Genomic DNA, 19104 nt, shown 5'->3' on the forward strand with positions numbered 1-19104 from the left:
TCAGGCAAAAGTGTTTACAGGAGGAAAAGAAATCATGACAATGATAGTCATAAGCGTGCATTCTGTCACAGTGTAGCTGTTCTCAGTTCGTTGGAGGGACATTCATCCATACCAATAAAGGTATCACTGTTTTGTGGATTTGGGATGTTATGATACTTTGCTGCATGGCCAACATGGCTATCCCTGGATATGTTTCAAAGGGACAAAGGAAAGCAGGAAGAATGAGTGTAGACTGGTGTGTGAGAGAGAGCCTCTTAGAAGTCTCCCATTGCAAGGATGGATAGATGCATGGGAGTCTTAACTTTGTTTTGACTTCACTTATACTTGGGTGGCGAGGGCAGATGACTATGTGTGTGCATGTACATATTTGATTCCATGCCATGTACTTCCAAGTAATCCAATGTTGTTACATTCCAGAAGATAGCACTGAGAATCTGGAGCAAAACTAGCAAAGAAGATGCTGGAGCCTGGGGCATCCTTAAGGTCTGGTCAGTTGTGGTGTCCAGAGATTTCCAAGTCAAAGAGCCAGAGAATTAGCTCTGGCTTTTCTTTCAGGATTTAAAGTAGCAAGGAGCTGGATCCTATCTCCCAAATAGGTTCAAATAGATTGCTTAAAGTCTGGATCTATTTTAAAGGTGGAGTTCAGCACCTTGGACAGATCCTTGGAAGTTTAGAAGAGTCTGTTCTTCACCACATCCTTGACCTGGAAGCCCTTGGTCACCCTGGATTATGAGTTCAGGGGCCTAAATACCCTAAAGGCACCCGGTCCCATAAGATCTTGGAACCTAATCAGGGTCTCTTTGGTTAGCATTTAGCCAGTAGACCACCAAGGAGTACCAGATGTGGTGGGCTATATTTCAGAGGAAGGCACTGGCAAAAAAAGGAACCTCTAGTATTCCATATCTAAGAAAACCCTATAAAATTCATGGGATTACTGTAAATTGACAGGCAGTTTGAAGGCTCTTGGGCATGCCACTATGCCCCTGTGACATGGGAGCCCTTTACTTTTATTCAAGATGTGGGCCAGTTGAAGTTCCTTTGCGGTAAGGTAAATGTAGATTGCATTAACTCAGCTGGACATTAAATCCTGGTCATACTATCTTCCAGCTTCATTGAGGCTTTAGAACATGCAAATGTAGATGAATAGGGAAAATAAATAAACCATACTCCATTATCCCCTCCCCCAAAGTGTTGTTATTAAAACATTTCTAAGGTCCTTTTCTCAAGGCCTGAGTGAGGTAACTTAACAAGAAATAGATTCAAAGAGATTCTAATAAAATATCACAGTATTTTTTTTTTACAATTGTATAAAGTGGGCTGTTATTCCCATACACCATGTGGTTGAGATATCATAATTTGTCTGAGCCAAGCCTACCTATGCTGGGATTTGAATGAGTATTCCCAATTCCATTCATCAGTCATCAGCTATAACAGATCTTAATTTTTTTTTCTTTCTTTTCTCTTGACTCAGGGTACCTGCTGAAGTTTTTCTCATCTCAGGAGCTCTCAAGAGTCAACTTCAGTCAACATCCGTGCCAAAGAGGTCAATCTACCTGGGATCCACCAATGGAGAACCAGTCCTGGGACTTCTTTGGGACACCTTTGGGCAATGCTAGCACCAACCAGACTCTTCTAGACAAGATGCCCCAGTTACCCCTGGAAGTGCAGGTGGTAACTATCATGCTGGTGCTGCTGATTTGTGGGGTAGGCATTGCAGGCAACATCATGGTGGTCTTGGTGGTCCTTCGCACCAAGCACATGGTGACTCCCACAAACTGCTACCTGGTAAGCCTGGCTGTGGCTGACCTGATTGTGCTGTTGGCAGCAGGGTTGCCCAACATCTCTGAAGTGGTGGCATCCTGGGTATATGGCTATGTTGGCTGCCTGTGCATTACCTACCTGCAGTACCTGGGGATCAACATTTCAGCATGCTCCATCACGGCCTTCACAGTGGAGCGTTACATTGCCATTTGCCATTCCATCAAGGCACAACTGCTCTGCACCGTGGCCCGGGCCAAGCGCATCATAGCATGTGTGTGGTTCTTCACATCTCTGTACTGCCTCATGTGGTTCTTCCTGGTGGACATCTCCCAAGCTGCGTTCGCAGATGGAATGCAAGTCAGCTGTGGCTACCGTGTCTCCAGGAACCTCTACATGCCCATCTACTTCCTGGACTTCACCATCTTCTATGTTATCCCTCTAGTCTTGGCCACTGTCCTCTACGGCCTCATTGCACGCATCCTCTTCATGAACCCACTGCCTGCCACCCCACAACATGCAGGCCGACTGAGCAAACATGACAGCTCCATAAGCACTTCCAGCTCCATGAAGCTCTCCTGCCGGGGGAACAAGAGTGCCCTGAGCTCCAGGAAACAGGTTTGCAACTTCTCAGGGTGGCAATAAGGAAGAAATGTGGGGATGTGGGGTGGCTATATCTTATATGGCATCATGTGGCTTTCAACATGGCTTGCACACATGTGTGACCTTAGGAACCTGCCTTATACCAGGCCCTGTCCATTGAGCCTCATATTATCTTTTCTGACCTCTAGCAGCGATCCAAGAGGTCTGGCAGAGATCTTTCACTCATCCATATCTGATCCATTTAATTGGTGATGCCTGGGATTTATTGTGGGATTTTTGCATGCAAAAATGTACTCTGCCTCTGAGCTATAGTGCCACTCTAACTGTACTCAAAGTCACTTTGGTACCTGGATCAGTAAAAATTTAAACCAAGGATGAGTAACATTTAACACTTTAAAGAAAGGGTAGGAATCAAACTGCTCTTCATATATTGTTGGACTGCAGTTCCCAGCCATCCTAACCAGCATTGTCAATTGTGAAGACTGCTGGAGTGGCAGTTCAACAACATCTGGAGGACCATAGGATTCCCACCTCTTCTCTAAGGAGTGACAAATTCTGCCACTTATCCATCACCCTGAACAAGTGAGATTATAAGAATCTTTTTATTTTTTTGCTTTGTACATCTGTATCTGGTGAAGAATGTGCAAGTTGCAGCAGTCATGGAAAAAATGACAGGTTGCCTCCCATGCTTTGTGTTTCTGCATTCAACTGGGTAGATACTTCAGCATTCTTAGGGCTACACACCTCTACATTTAGATTGTGGATCCCAAATGTAATAAAGGAAAACAGATTGCTTGTTTCTATATGAGAAAAAAATGGGAAAAGAACTGCCAAGACCACCAATTCATGACAGAAACAGTGAGAGTCTCAAGTTACCCCAGCAGCCAAGCTAAATATGGAATTCTGGGAGTTCTATTCCCTCCCCATGAAAACAAATTATTCCCAAGATCTGCCAGCACCATCTGTCTATCAGGTTTGGCTGTCCCAACAGGAATGGGGAAATGATCCCCCCAGGAAGAATATATCATTTGCTTCTTACCAGAGCCTCAAAACTTGCTCCCTGAGGCAGACACCCACACTTTGCTAAATGCCATGTGTGCCCCCAAAGGGGCTGATTCATGCTAGAACTGCTTCATGTGTTCCTGACTATACTCAGAATACGAAAAGGATTTGGGAGTGCACAAATAGCTACACATAATGGCTGAAGTCCTGTTGGTGATATACATGTCACTCACACACACACACACACACACACACACACACACACCTCTTCTTTGACATTGCGTAAGAAGTTAACCATGAAATCCACTGGGCGACCTTGAGCAAGTCACATGCTCTCAGCCTCAGGGGAAGGCAACACAAACCTCCTCTGAACAAATCTTGTCAAGAAACCCCCATTATAGGTTTGCCTTAAGGTTGTCATAAGTCAGAAAAGACTTGAAGGCACACAACAACACCAACAACAGCAGTTATTCACTAGCTCCTTGCTCGACATCCTACTGGCACCTGTCACTCACTATAGGTCACTGCTGTTGTTTTCTTTCTGGGAGGAAAAATAGTGGAAGCAACCAGCAACCCCTGGGGAAAGGAATGAAGTTGATCTCCTGGATCTCTAATAGATTGCTCAAAATCCAGAAAAACAACACCATTCTTACTCACTTACCAATGATTGCTGCTGGTAATCTGCCCACTCTGCAGTAGCCAATAGATTTAGACCAGTAGATTATTGAGGGTGGGCACAGGTTTAGATCTAGGTCATAAAGGCGATGTTATATGGATCAGCCACTGGTAAGGTAAAAGAATCATAGAGCTGGCTCACAAGCGCCACGCAGTCCTACCCCCTGCCATGCAGGAACACACAATCAAAGCATTCCTAACAAATGGCCATCCATCCTCTGTTTCAAAACTTCCAAAGAGGGATAGTCCACCACACTCTGAGGCAGCATATTCCACTGTTGAACAGCTCTTACCGTCAGGAATTTCTTCCTAATGTTTGAGATGGAATCTCTTGAATCCATTGCTCCATGTCCTAGCTTCTGGAGTAACAGAAAACAAGTTTGCTCCATCTTCAGCATGATACACTTTCAAATATTTAAACAGGGGTATCATGCCACCTCTTAACCTTTTCTTCTCCAGGCTAAATATGGCCACTTCCTAAGCAGCCCTTCATAGGCCATGGCTTTAAAAATTTTTGCCATTTTTGTTGCCCTCCTTTGGACATGTTCCAGCTTGTCAGCATCCCTCCTGGATTATGCTACCTAGAACTGGACACAATATTCAACATGGGATCTGACCAAAGCAGAACAGAGTGGTACTAATACTTCCTTCAAGCTATTGATGCAGCCTAGGATCTCATTGGCTTTTTTTAGCTGCCACATCTCACTATTGACTCATGTTCAGCTTGTGGTCTAATAAAGTTTGGTACCTTAAGCATCAACAGCTGCATAATTTGCCATTGAAGCAGAATACACAAAGCCTAACAAATGAAGAAAACATATATACTGTACATACATTTCTCAGGGCAGCATGTTAGCCCTGAGATTTCTCCCCCTCCTCTGAGGACCAGAGAAAAGGGCCCTGGCCATCAGATATGGAAACCCTGGTGGCACATATTACTGTCATCCCATATCTTGCTGTTGCACTTCCAACATCTGCCACCCAGTTAGGTGCATAGTTTGTAGTTATTGTGTACCGCCAAATTGTTTCCACCTTATGGCAACTAAGGTGAAATTATCATGGGGTTTTCTTAGCAAGATTCATTCCCCTGAGGCTGAGAGCATGCAACTTGCTCAAGGTCACCCAGTGAGGTTCATGGCTGAGCTGGGAATTGAACCCTGGTCTCCAGAGTAGTAGTCCAACACTCAAGCCACTGCACTCCACACTATTGTTGTGAATCTCCACATGTTAATGCTGGCTTTTCTTAGGCTCTGGGCCATTTGGAACATTCTTCCTTGTTAAGGTTTTGCAGTGCATTTAGTCAAACAATCTAAGGATGATTTATATTCTCTTTCAAAGGTGAGAAGGCCATGAAGATTCCATTACTCTTTACCTTCCCAGTATGCACAATGCTCACCAACTCAGCCTCTAGTTCAGAGATGAAGGATCAGAATCTCTCAGATTAATGGAATGTAGGAACTGGGAATAAGAAAATGGCAGGAAAAGCAAAAAGGGACAGAGCAATGGAGGGGTCAGAGGAAGCCTAGATCTAACTGTCCAACTAGAGCAGACCCATTCATTCAGTGGGGTTTATATACATTTTGACTTACTGTTCAGCAAGTGATTCAACAGATTTGTTTGAAATGGAATTAGCAATTTGATTTAGGATTAGAGTGGTAATTATGCAGCCCTCTAGATGGGATTAGACTGCAACTCCCAGCAATGCTAATTAGCTGGGACTTGCAGCCCAACAACATATGGACAGCCACATCATTCACTCTCCTGATTAAGGCCAGTCATTTGAGAATGCTGGCAAGAGGGGAAAATCAGGGGGGCAGCCAAAATCACCATGGGCCTCAGACAGTAAAGTGGGAGGGACAGTGAATGATACCACCAGTATCCTTATACCTTATGAAGGGAGACTTAGAGAGCTGGGCATGTTTGGCCTGGAGAAGAGATGGTTAAGAGGTGATATGATAGCCCTGTATAAGTATTTGAAGGGGTATTCTATTGAGGATGGAGCAAGCTTGTTTTCTGAAGCCCCAAAGAACAGTATCCAGAGAAATGGATTCAAACTACAGGAAAAGAGATTCCACCTCAATATTAGGAAGAGCTTCATGACAGTAAGAGCTGTTCGACAGTGGAACACACTCCCTCAGAGTGTGGTGGAGTCTCCTTCCTTGGAGGTCTTTGAACAGAGGCTGGATGGCCATCTGCCGGGGATGCTTTGATTGTGTATTCCTGCATGGCAAGGGGTTGGACTGGATGGCATTTGTGGCTTCTTCCAACTCTACGATTCTATGATCCTTGAGATGGGCTGTCTCCTCCCAAATGAGATAGTATGCTTCACTAGTGGTGTTCAGCAGAATGCAAGCCCACATGAATATATGTGTTAGTGTAGTTATGCACAAAATCATGTATGATCAGCATTCATTGGGGAGTGGATTACAAAGTTGGTGTAAGATCCAATATAATATTCAACATCTGTCCAGTCAGATGTTGTAAGAAGCTTGAATGAAAAGTTGTGATGTCAGGCTCCAGGTGAGGGCACAGTGTCTCTGAACAAGGAAGCTGTGTGTTTGGTAGTGATGGATTCATTAGTGCTACAAAAGACCTGGTTAAAGTGAAGACGAAGAATGCAAGACAGGATCTGGTGCCTTAAGATAGGATCTGGTGTCTTTTTTTAATGTTATAGATCAGTACAACGATTTACTTTCTAACTACTGTACAAGAACTGTTGCAATGAAGACCACAGTCAGACCAGCCAGAAGGGCAACAATTTGGATACTTCAACATTTATAAATACACTTACAGGGGACAAAACCAAGAATGGACAGAACTGAAAGCCGGTGGAGTTCACTGCATGGCAGGGTTCCTTCTCTCCTCTTGGTTGGCCACTCTGTGGCTCATGCAAAGAGCTTTTCTTGAATCTCTTTCGCAGCTCAGTCTCCTTCAATATATGTGTGCTCACATGTATACATGTACATATATGCACACACATTAATCTACACAGACACAGAGTATAACAGAAATTATGATCCCCAGAGGGGAATATCTTCTCTCTTTCTCGCACTTTCCAGAAAGAAAGCCACACAGGCTGAATGTCCCACAGGGATCTGGCTTTGTTCAAAACAGACACTGATATTTTTCAACTGATGTTCAAGTAAAGAGAAGAACTTTTCTCCACACGCTGAGAAGTGTGCGCACATGAAATGTGTGTGAGCAAAGGCAGTTGTTGTTACTGCATAATTGTTAATTATGTGCCTGATTAGGAGAGCATTAGATTGCATAATGCTAACTGGAATGGCTTCCTTCAAATTGAGTTCAAGTTTAATTACTGCCTTTAGCTTAAGAACACTGCTAAGGAATGAACACAGAAATTAAATAAATAACTCTTCCAATTTCATTCTTCAAAGGACCTTTCCAGATGATTATTTCTTTGGGTAATAAATGTGTTTGTGTTCATGGACCCTGGAACAGAGTAAGCATGAAGGCCCAAGGCCGCCAACTTCCATATCTAGTATAGGAAGAACTGAGCATACCGCCAGCTGGAAAATGATAAAGCACCAAGGATCAGGACCAACAAGATTCCTATGTATTTGAGCCTCCTGAGGAACTACCACTCAAAAGTGTCTTAGGCCCGTTACAAACGGGCACCCTAGCACGGATTGTCAGGGATTTGAAGGGTTAAAACACAGCACACAGGGAAATGCTTGATGTGTGTGTGTTTGGCCATGAGCATTCAGCAGAGTGGCAAGGGTGATCAAGCTCAGCTGAAGCTCATTGGCTCAAGGACACTTCAGTGCCCAAGTGCACATAGCCATGGATGATGAAACCATGTGTCTAGATTGCACAGGAGACACATGACATGGTTACACACCTGAACTCACTGGGTTTGGGGGACCACATGGTCTGGAGACTATATAAGCCCAGGGGTTGCAAGGGTGTGGTGTGGGTTTGAAGTAGCAGTTGGATTGGTATGGTTTGGAGTTTTAGAGATCTTGATTTGTATTATAGCACTGTGAATAAAGAGCACTTTGGGAGACTTAGGCCCGTTACAGACCGGCTAAAAAGTACGCGCAGAGCGCGTACTAGGGTTAGAAAGGGGCGGTGCTTCCTCACCCCCTAACCCTAGTGCGCGCTCTGCGCGCACAAAATGGCAGCAGCCATTCCACACGGCCACTGCCATGAGGACGTCACGGCCGTGCCGCCTCTATAGGGGGCGGCGCGGACGTGACGTCCTCGCTCCGCGCCAGGGTGCTTAGTGCGCCCTAGTGCGGAGCAGGAAGGAGCTCCGTTTCGGAGCTCCTTCCTGGTTTGGTCCACTGGGCGCAGCCTTCACACGGCTGCGCCCAGCAGACCAAAGGAGAAAGGGGCCAAGTGGCCCCTTTCTCCTCCTGCCTGCTGCCGCGGGGTGTCCTTGGGGCTTGAAGCCCCAGGGACACCCCTTTTCAGGCTGCGGGGAAGGGGCCTTTTGCCGCTTCCCCGCAGCCCGAAAAGCGGAGGATCAGGGCCTCAGCGGCTGCCACTCTAGACGCTGAGGCCCCGATACAGCGGGGAAAGGGGCGGGTGCAGCCCGCCCCAAACAGGCAGTTTGTAACCCGCCTAAGTTTCTCTGGTGGTTTATCAGAAGAAGCTATAGCATCGGTTTGCTGTGTGTCCCCAGAGGTTCCTGCATTGCTGCAGTTCCTGGAAGACGTCCAGTTGCTGTCATCCCAACTTGGACTTTGGAGCCATGCTTCGGCTTCTGGAAATTTGCCGGCTCTGCTCCAAGGGTCTGATTTAACCCCAGGACTCGTTTGAGTTGCTGACAGTCAGTTGCACTGACAGAAGCCCCTAACCCTAGTACGGACTGAGTCCATACGAAATGACGGCGGCCGTTCCACACAGCCGCCACCATCTTGACGTAGCGGACGCACTGCGTCCGCACGTTGCACCCCAGAAATGACGCTGCGAGTGTGCGCTTCGGCACTTGCGGCATCTCTTCCAGGGCGCAGGAAGGAGCGCGATTTTCATGCTCCTTCTTTGCAGCGTACGGGAACCGTACCATTTGGCTGCTGCGGTTCCCGGATGTTGCAACCGGCGGTGGCAGCAGACCGCCACTTTTCGGCAGTCTGTAACCCGCCTTAGTTTATAGCCATCTTTGCATTCACTTAATAGGGGCTTATATATTTTCTTCTTGCCTTGATATATTAATGTTGTGCATTAAACAGGTTTATAGTGTTTCATTTATTATTCTGACATTGTCTACATGGTAGTCACTCTTTAGTTGGGGATGATGACATAGTAAAATTCTACATTTGTGCCACAAACCCCAAATGCACAATATAGGATATGATGTGAGGGGCTCAACAACACTATTTATGAAAAGAATATTGTTGATCATAAGCTGAACATGAGTTCAGGACAAGAACAACATTTTGAATTTTAGAAAAATAACATAAGAACATTTTTTCTTTGGTATGCTTCCCAAAGGCAGCTGAACAACAAATCAAAACATAGCATAATGTAAACCAGGGATAGGGCCTGATTTGTTTTCCTTTGTTGAACTGCAATTACCATAATATCTCACCTTCAAGGCTTGGAAAGGTTATTTCTTAGCATGCTGTACAGTATGGGAGAATCCAGGATCTGTAATCCAAAAAAGTCAGTTTTAGCTTGGATCACTATTATCCATGTTGGCTCATGAAAGTTGCAGTTCAACAATAGCACCCCACAGCACAGTCCCCACCCCTTTTATTATAAAGTATGAATAATAGTAAGTCCCTTCACACATTACTCATTCTATTGGGGGGGGCATGTTGCTGGCCCCATCCCTGCACTATATATTATTGATTGTGGACATCTTTACAGAAGATGCCTACAAACACAGATCACTTTGGGATTTCCTCAGGACGTGGCCTCTGTGCATCTTTACAGATTATTATGGCACAGACATTAATGAAACAGAGTTTCCTCCATTTCACAGCACTTGTTCTGGAAATTATTACAATAGAAGTCCCCATAAGAAAAGAATATAATTATTCCCACTGCCAAAAAACAAACAAACAAAAAACTTGTGGGGCAATTTGCAAAGGTTAACATATGACTGAGGTACACTTTGATGGTGTAGAAAGCCTACTGTAGAGTAGATGGGCATGTAACTAAGAACAGCCATTGTAACAGAGTTCAAAGACATAGCTGTGTTAGTCTGGAAAATCAATATGAAAGGGAGCTTTTAGCCTAACTGAAAGAAAGCAGCTGGTACCATGAGCTTTCGTACATTTGAGTCTACTTCCTGAGATGCATGGAGTGGAAGGTCCAGGGAAGGTACCAGCTTCTTTCTTTCAGTAAAGACTCAAAGGTGCTACAAGATCCCTTTGGATAGTCATTATAACATTTTTCATCCAGTAGGGGGAGGCCTTCTGCTTTTTTTCTTTTTAGCAACTTGGCCTGAAGGCTTTAAATTACAGTACTCACATATTCCCCCAAGCAACCAGCTGCTTGATTGCTTGTTTTCTGATTTCCCCTGCAGCCCTAGGATGCAAGGTGGCTCACAAAATTAAAACAGACTGCAAAAATTACAAAAAATTAAAATACAGTTAAGCTATCAATTGAATTTTAAAAATTAAAAAATGAATATATCCATTACGAAAGAAAGAAATCAGAAGAGGACCACCTGTTGATTAAAAACCCTTGCCCCATAATCACTTAGGCTGCATCCACACAGCATGAATAATCCAAGTTGGCACCAATTTAACTACCATGGCTCAATGCTGTGAACATCTGGGAACTGTAGTTTTGCAAGACATTTAGCCTTCTCTGACAGAGAACTCTGGTGCCACAACAAACTACAGCTCCCAGAATTGCATAGCATTGAGCCAAGGCAGTTAAAGTGGAGTAAGACTGGATTATTTCTGCAGTGAGGATCCAGCCTTACTTTCCAAGGTTCCCAGCATTGCCAAAATAAAGTCTTCAGTAGTCACTCCCATGGAGGAAGCAAACCTCCCAAGGAAGGGAGTTCTAGAGTCTGAAAGCAATCACAGAGAATTCAAAGTTGAAGGCTTTCATGGCCGGCATCCATAGTTTTTTGTGGTTTTTTCAGGCTATGTGGCCATGTTCTGGAAGAGTTTCTTCCTGACCATTCACCAGCATCTGTGACTGGCATCTTGCCAGCTACAGATGGTGGTGAAACGTCAGGAAGAAACTCTTCTAGAACATGGCCACATAGCCCGGAAAACCTACAAAAAACCACAGAGAATTCCTTCTCTCACCTTCCCATGAGACACATCTGTGAGGATGGTCGGCTAGTCTTCCCTGAAAGTCTTAAAACATGGTGCAGAGGTGTTTCATGTGAGAAAATATGGTTCCTCAGATAATATGGACCCAGGCTATATAGAGCTTTAGAGGTCATTACCAGCACTTGAATTGTGCTCCAAAACACACCAGTAACTAGTGAAGCTGTTGTTGCAAATGAGTCATATGCTTCCTGTAGCAGCCCCAGTTTATTTATGTCTTTTATTTATATGTTGCCTTTCTCCCAATTTGGACCCAAGGCAGCTGACAAAAGCTTAAAATCAGCAACAATTGATCTGCCTGCAGCTTTTGGCACCAAGAGAAGTTTTTGAAAATTTTCCAAAGGTAACTCCACCTAGAGTTTGTTGTTGTTGTGTGCCTTCAAGTCATTTCTGATTTATGGAGACCTTAATAATGGGATTTTCTTGCCAAGATTTGTTCAGAGGAAGTTGCATTATGGTAATCCAGGCATGGTGTAATCGTGGCAAAATGATGTTTGAGTTTTACTCAAAGGTTTAATTTCCCCTCTTAGTTACAACTACAGCAGTATGCTTTCACCCATATATCCTAAATTTTTGATGCTGCTTCCTCCAATTTTTATGTCTCCTTCCTCCAAGGACATTATCAGATGAGGGAAAATTGGGGAAGAAAAAGGCATACTCCCAGGATAATTGTGTGATTGCACTGAAGATTTTCAGATGACATCACACTCATCCAGGACTTATCCAGTGAAGATCCAAGACTGGTCCAGCAACAAACCATTTATGGGACTTCCCCGTGAATGGTTTGTTGCTGGAACATTCCTTGATTTTCCCTGGATAAGTCCTGGATGAACGTGACATCATCTGAAAATCTTCAGCCCAATCACACAGTTATCCCAGGAGTATTACTCCTGGCTTTATTCCCCCATCTGAAAATTTCCCAGGTCTAATCCTGCTTTATGTATGATATGATCAGCATACAAGTTGAACAGATAGGGTGATAAAAGGCAGCTTTGCCCGATCCCCTTGCCAACTGGAATCCATTCCACTTTTCCATGTCCTGCCCAAAGAGTTGGCTCTTGTCCTAAATATAAGTTATGCATCAGGGCAATCAGATGTTGTGGCACACCCATTTCTTGCCTCCTGTTCAGTTCATTCCAGTAACCAAATTAGGGTGGACTGGAAGAAGCCCAAAAGTGTTGGGAAGGCAGGTTGCCTACTATTGTTCTTTTTAAGTACTTATCAGAATCAATTTTCTTTTTTCTTCTGTAGTTTAACTTTCTTTGCAGTGAGAATGATTACAATTAAAGGTACTTCATGTTGTATTTGATAATCATGATGTATTGTGGTGTATCAAATATAGCATATTTGCATGTATGTATCCAATATAGCTATATGTGCATATATAAATATCACCTATATCAACTATATGATGCATTTTGTGCTTGTTAGTTGGTGCAATAAATGTATAACTGTTTTGTGAGGGGTATTGTTCTTGTTCTTATATTTTGCTGCAGAACTAACATAGCTTCCCCAAATATTTTTATTCAAATTAAAGGTATTCTAATCTTTCAGGTCTCTTTCACACTACAGCATTATAGCACTATGATTCCACTTTAAAGAGCCATAGCTCCATCCTATGGAATCCTGTGGTACACATTTAGAATTCTCTGCCAGAAAGCTCTATTTCCTTCCCAAATGATTGATTGTAGGAGCCTATAGAATTAACTGCAGCTATAATGGTTAAAGTGGGATCAAAGTGCTGTAACTGTGTAGTTTTAAACAGATCTAAGGCTGGAATACAGTGGTCCCTGGGAAGGTGATCCTTTCCTTTTTTTTCTTGCCTTCCCTGCAGATAGAGAAGTCTGTCTTCTCAAACCTGGAGAGTGAGAATGTTAATTTTGGACTACATTTCCCAGAATTCCCCAAATGGCAACATGCTGGCTGGACAGTCTGGGAACTATAGTCTAAAAAAATCAACTTTTTCAAAACTTTGTCAAAGCTGCCTCCATAGGATTCCAGCTGATGCTTTCCCCATATCAGAGAGCAAAGAGAGATACATTTTCTGGTCATTCTGCCTCTGCATGTATAGGTTTTGCAGCCATAGTCATACTTTGTATTGCATTTTGTTTGAAACAGTGTAATAATTCTAGTTTCCAGTACTCTGCTCACTAAACTCTCCCAGGACCCCATAGAAATGTTTGCCTTTAATAGTTAATCAGACATGAGTTTAGCTCTAAGGAAAAATTGGTTAGATCAATGTATAGTTATTGGAAACCAGCATGTGGTGGCATATACAGACAGGTGCATTTGTCAGAGTCAGAATTAGAGAGCTAAATATTGCTTTTTCGCTTTATTTCCATTATTTATTTATTTTGAAAACCTGAGACAATATGTTCTGTGCTTCCCTAGTCTCTCTTGCTCATTTTCACTTATCTCCCCCCCCACCCAGCATGTCTACTTTTAATTTGCAAACAGTGCTTCAGTAAATACCCACTGACACATATGCAGATACTCTTGACTATCACATTTTGGTGCAAATATTTTTTGCAGATATTCATGCAGCTATCCAATGTCACACTTGCATTGATGTTCCCCAAGAAAGTAACCTATCTAAGCTCTGGGACATCAGGGAGAGAGAAGTGATGGCTGAAAATTGCTTTTTCTGCGATAGCAGGGAGTGGACAACATGCAGCTCTTCAGATAACGTAGTATTGCATCCAACCTGATTTTTAAAACTGTTTAGTAGCATTTACATTAACAAATGAGAATTAATATCTCACAAAGTTAAAAAGGCGTCCAGGATTGTATTCTGTATTGGGAGACATTGCTTGTGTGTGAAGCCCAGATGAGCAAGTGGGTTTACATTTAGATATGTGGGATCTGTAACAAAATGCTATGTTATCCCATGATCCAGTTCTCAGCGACCTCTCTGTAACCCTTGATATCAAAAATGGAAGTTGTCAACAGGTAACCACTGAGGGGCTCCCCAGTGCAGGAAACCAATCATACCATATTGGGACATCCAGATGGCTCAACATGGGAGAAGCCAAAGGCATTTAGCTGAAATCACTTAAAACTTGAATCAACATAATCCCTTCACTAAAGGAGTAATAGTGGTGAGCTGGAACTGGAAACTTGTTCCATGCAGCAGACAAAAGGGAGCTTCCTTTTGGGAATGAAATTCTTCTTGTCTGAGGACATTCATGCCGATTATCTGGATGCTCTTGAATATTGCACCTCATTCTTCTCCCCTGGAAAAGCTGCTCAACCCTTTCAACTCCTGAAACACTGCCCTCAGGACATCATCCTTGTTCTAAATACATGTGCCCAGATGCTAGTTTGAAGCTGGTCAGAATCTCTGTTCAATTTCAGTTGGACACCTCAGTAGTTGGCCACCCTCTATGTCACAGGCAGCCAATGAGCCATCCTCATTCTGGTAATCCCACAATTGGAGCCATGCTTTGGCTTAGTAGAGTATTATCTCTTAGCTACCCTGCTACTCACTATTATCTTCCACTTTTGCATCATTAGTTCGTGTGTGTGTATGTGTGTGAAAGAGTGTGCTTGTGTATGTGAACTCTCTTTTTTTGATAAACTAAATTAATTTGGAAAACTGCCTCTGGAGTTCTCTGGGTTAGAAACTATTATACAAAGGCTGAGACCCCAGCTTTGTGTTGCCAAAGCTTTCTCACTGCTTCCAACTCAGCTAAATTAATTTCCCTATTGAGTACAATTTGTGAGTGCCCTGTGGGGACCCTCTGCAATTAGGTAACAGTTGCAGTGTGAAGTGCTCCTGTTCAGGGATCCATCCATGCCGATTCTTGCTGGCCACCAGCCACAACAGTCAGTTAGCATTCACAGAATCATAGCATCAGATGGAATCATAGAAGGGGTCTCATGGGCCAACCCCTACTCATTGCAGGATCTCAAGCTACAACATCCTCAGCAAGTTACTGTGCAGCCTCTTTCTGAAGACATACAAAAAAGGAGACCCCACCATCTCTATAGGCAATTGATTTCATTACCAAACTGCTCTTACTGTCAGGAAGTTCCTTCTAAGCTTCACTCGAAATCAACTCTCCTATAACGTCAAACAATTAGACCTGGGCCTACCCTGTGGGGCAGCAAAGAACAAGCCTACACTATCCTCTCTCTGACAGCATTGGAGGTATTTAAAGAGTGCAATCATGTCACTTCTCAGTCTTTGCTTCTCTAAGGTGAACATGCCCAGTTCCTTCAACCTCCCCCATGCATTTTTGGGTGCCTCTGATTCAGTTTGGAACCTATTTCACTCATTCAGATCTGGAATCCAACTTCAATCTACATCAGTCTAGATCCCTAAACTGACCTGATCTGTTAGTCTTTCCCCACTGATGTAAACTGAGACACCAAAATGCAACTATATTCTCCTCCTCACATCTCCATTTAATTTATTGATCCAGTATACCCTACATAGAGGATTAACCCTGCCACATTTCAGATAGGTCACTTTTCCTGCTAGGCAACTGAAAGATTTGCTGTTTTCCAGAGAATAGACACAGTCATTAAAAGCTATTGACTCTCACTCTTGGCAATTCATGCTGGCTGTAATGTCCAGAATCTTCTAGCTAGTTCCAGCTGTGTGATTCTGATCATTATAGTCCAAGAAAGTAAGTTTTTTTAAAAAAAAAGTTTGGGATGGTCAGAGATATTGTGAGAGAAGATAAAAGGTCAAATCTGATACCTGGATGTCTGAAAAATGTCCATTTGTGCAACATGAAATAGCAAATGTGTGTGTGTGTGTGTAACATACAGCTCTCCAGATGGTATGACTGCAAGCTCCATCAGCCCTAGCCAAGATAGAGAATAGTGAGAAATGCTGGAAATTGTAGTCAAACAACACGAAGGACCACAGTTTGTAATGCCTGTAGCTATCTCCTTTTTTAATGAAAAAAAATATGATTCACGTTCTTGTATAAAGCTAACATGTCTGGAGATTTCAGGGAATTTACAGTTGCCTCATGAAGCTGCTATTAAGCAATGTCCAGAACCTTTCTGTGCAGTGGAATCCCCAAGTACCCTTATTTTACTACTTCTTCAAAACTGTAATGGTCTAATTTGCATTTGGCTGTTTGGAAAATGAGAACAAGTTGTGTAAATAATGAACATGGGATCAATAGCCTGAGCATTACAACTGAAGACCCAAAGCTGTGCAAATTGTATTGAGGACAGAGGGAAAGGGAAGTACTCTGTGCCCATCCAAATCAGTTTCTCTAATGGTGGCTTCCCAGATGTTGACCTACAATTCTCATCATCCCCAGTGAGTACTGTTAATGGCCAGGGACAATGAGGGTTACAGCTTAATGATATTTGGGAACACAAGGGTGAGAAGGGTTGATCTAAATGGGAAACAGCAGCAGTAGAGACCCAGTCTAATTAGAGAAGGAGGAGGAAAAAGAGGACCCTAATAATAAGGTTAACACACTAATAAAATATGTTTAAATGTTAAAAAATTCTAATTTTACATCTCACATCTTAAAAAGGGAGCCCACATATGGCATTAATTATGATCATTAGCAACAGTTTAGACATTCAATGCTGAGATTTAAAAGAGGGGTTGAGCAATGAAGCCTAATGGCACAATTATGGCTCAGTTCTTTGTTGACCAGACACTGTTGAAAATCCACATCAGTCTGGAATCAGTAGGCTGTATTAAACTAAAAGCTGCATCATCCATGCAAATTACAGTGAATCATGCCATTAAGTAAACATTTCCAAAAATCATATATAACAAGTGTGTATATTTAGCCTGGAGAAGAGAAGACTGACATGAAAGCTATCTTAAAATATCTGAGGGTTTATCAGAGAAAAGAGAACATATTTTCTGACAACCTCTGAGGGGCATGACCTGATACACTGGATGGAAAGGAAGAAATTTCCTGGAAGGGAAGCAGATATTAGTTCAGTATTATGGGAAACCTCATAACAGTAAGAGCTGTTTTGCTATAGGATGAAGCCAGTGGACTCACATTTTCTCAGTGTATTTAAGCAGACTCAGGAAAGCCATTTGTCAGAAATGCTACAGCTGCAAGATTCCTAAACTGAAAACCAGAGACCACAGCATAGAAAAGTCACTTTTTAAAACTGTGTGGGTATAGATCAACTTTTTAAAGGCAAGAAATACTCAGGAGGTGGTCTTGCTAGTTCGTTTCTCTGAAATAATTTTATCTGTGAGCCACCTTGGGTCTCATCTGGGAGAAAGGCAGCATACAAATGAAATAACATAACATAACATAAATAAATCCTACAGCACTCGATATTCATTGGTGGTCCTCTAACCATGTACTAACCAGGGCTGAGCTTCCAAGATCAGACTGGACCTGGAGCCTTGAGTGTATTTAAGTTTACAGCTTCTGTAATTCCCCAGCCATCTTTTTAAAACTGTGTGGGTATAGATCAAATTTTTACAGGCAAGAAATACTCAGGAGGTGGTCTTGCTCTGGATGTTTCTCTGGATGTCTGGCCATGGTGGCTGAGAGAGTCTGGGAGTTGTAGTCTCAAAGCAGTGTTTCCAAAATATGGCAGAGGTTACGTTAGATTATCTTTGAGATTCCTTTGTCAAATTCTCTGATTCTGTAAATCTGTTGTCCTCATGGACCAAGGAATCTTAATGCATGCTACATGATGAGAGACCAGGTGTCCGCCATGTCAACATGAACGCAGCTGAACAACTGGAATCTCTATGACTTCCCAGATGATTATTTCCCACTCAGTAACTGCCTTATTGCTAATGCCCAGAGGACTCTTCTCAAGGAAATGCTTGCTTATAGCTGCAAACTTGAACTAGTGAATTTGGTATTCAAAGACATAGCTCTGTTAGTCTGTATTGGCATAAAAAGCTATAAAGGAACCCTTTAGTTCATTTGAAATTGAGTCCACTTCATCAGACGCATAGAGAGAAGTCTCTGTGGACAGATATATCTGCCAATAGTAGGATAGGGTCATGAATTATAATAGAAATTCAAAACATAAGGTTATGATGATGGGGTGAAGTTCAGTTTTAATGACTGTCATAAAGACTAGTTAAAGTGACAAAGGTGGAAGAAAGGTTTTACATACATGCCAAGATGTGCAGGTACTGTATATGTGAACAGTGGTGAAAATGGCCTAGTCTAGTGCATTGATATGGCTACAGGCCCTGTAAAGTGTTGCAATAAAATAGGCACAAGAATTTTACTTAGCAGCTGGAATATCAACTTGTATTTTAGTATGTGTAGAAAACCATTGTCTCTGTTCAAATCACTGCCAAAAGATTGGTGTTTATGGAGATATCCTAATCCAGCTTTTACTCTTTCCAATCTCTTTGAATTTTGTTTTTGCTTTGTTTTGTTTTTTGGTCAGGACTGCTGCTCAGAGGTCCAAGATAGAATATCCATAAAGGATGAAATGTATCAGTACAGGTTTTTAGGTGTTCTCATTTCCCATTCCTATAGTGTTTTTGATATCAACTGAGTTGATGAATTGGAAGGATCCAACTTTAACATGTCTTTAAAGTGCATGCTTGCTTGGTTTTGAAAATTACTTTGGTTCTACTTTGTTACCATACTAAGGAGTGAAATTAAAGATTTCCTTTCTAAGAGTGATTAATTACAGGATTTTGGTGTTGTTTTTTTTTAAGCAAATATATACTCCTCTTTCAAAGGCTCTGAAAGACATCTATTGTTGAGGCTTTGGTATCTAATTGACTGCTTAAACTTGATGAATTAATTAAAAGCAGGTGATTAATTAACCACACAAAGCAATTGACAGCCTTTGTAGTTGTTGAAGCTGGAGACATGAAGGGAAGCAA

The 19104-nt window shown here is 42.6% G+C and overlaps 2 protein-coding genes across 2 annotated transcripts in view; both read left to right on the plus strand.

Annotated features, from left to right (window-relative positions):
* Window positions 1-19104, plus strand: part of GDAP1L1 (ganglioside induced differentiation associated protein 1 like 1) — a 434104-nt gene that overhangs the window by 116771 nt on the left and 298229 nt on the right. The gene's annotated exons all lie outside the window — the stretch shown is intronic.
* Window positions 1567-19104, plus strand: part of LOC121927685 (thyrotropin-releasing hormone receptor-like) — a 46542-nt gene continuing 29004 nt past the window's right edge. Inside the window, exon 1 of the mRNA XM_042461512.1 lies at window positions 1567-2376. Within this exon, the coding sequence (XP_042317446.1) occupies window positions 1567-2376 (810 nt within the window). The remainder of the gene's footprint in view (window positions 2377-19104) is intronic.

Source organism: Sceloporus undulatus, chromosome 4 (assembly GCF_019175285.1).
Source record: "Sceloporus undulatus isolate JIND9_A2432 ecotype Alabama chromosome 4, SceUnd_v1.1, whole genome shotgun sequence".
NCBI lineage: Eukaryota > Metazoa > Chordata > Lepidosauria > Squamata > Phrynosomatidae > Sceloporus > Sceloporus undulatus.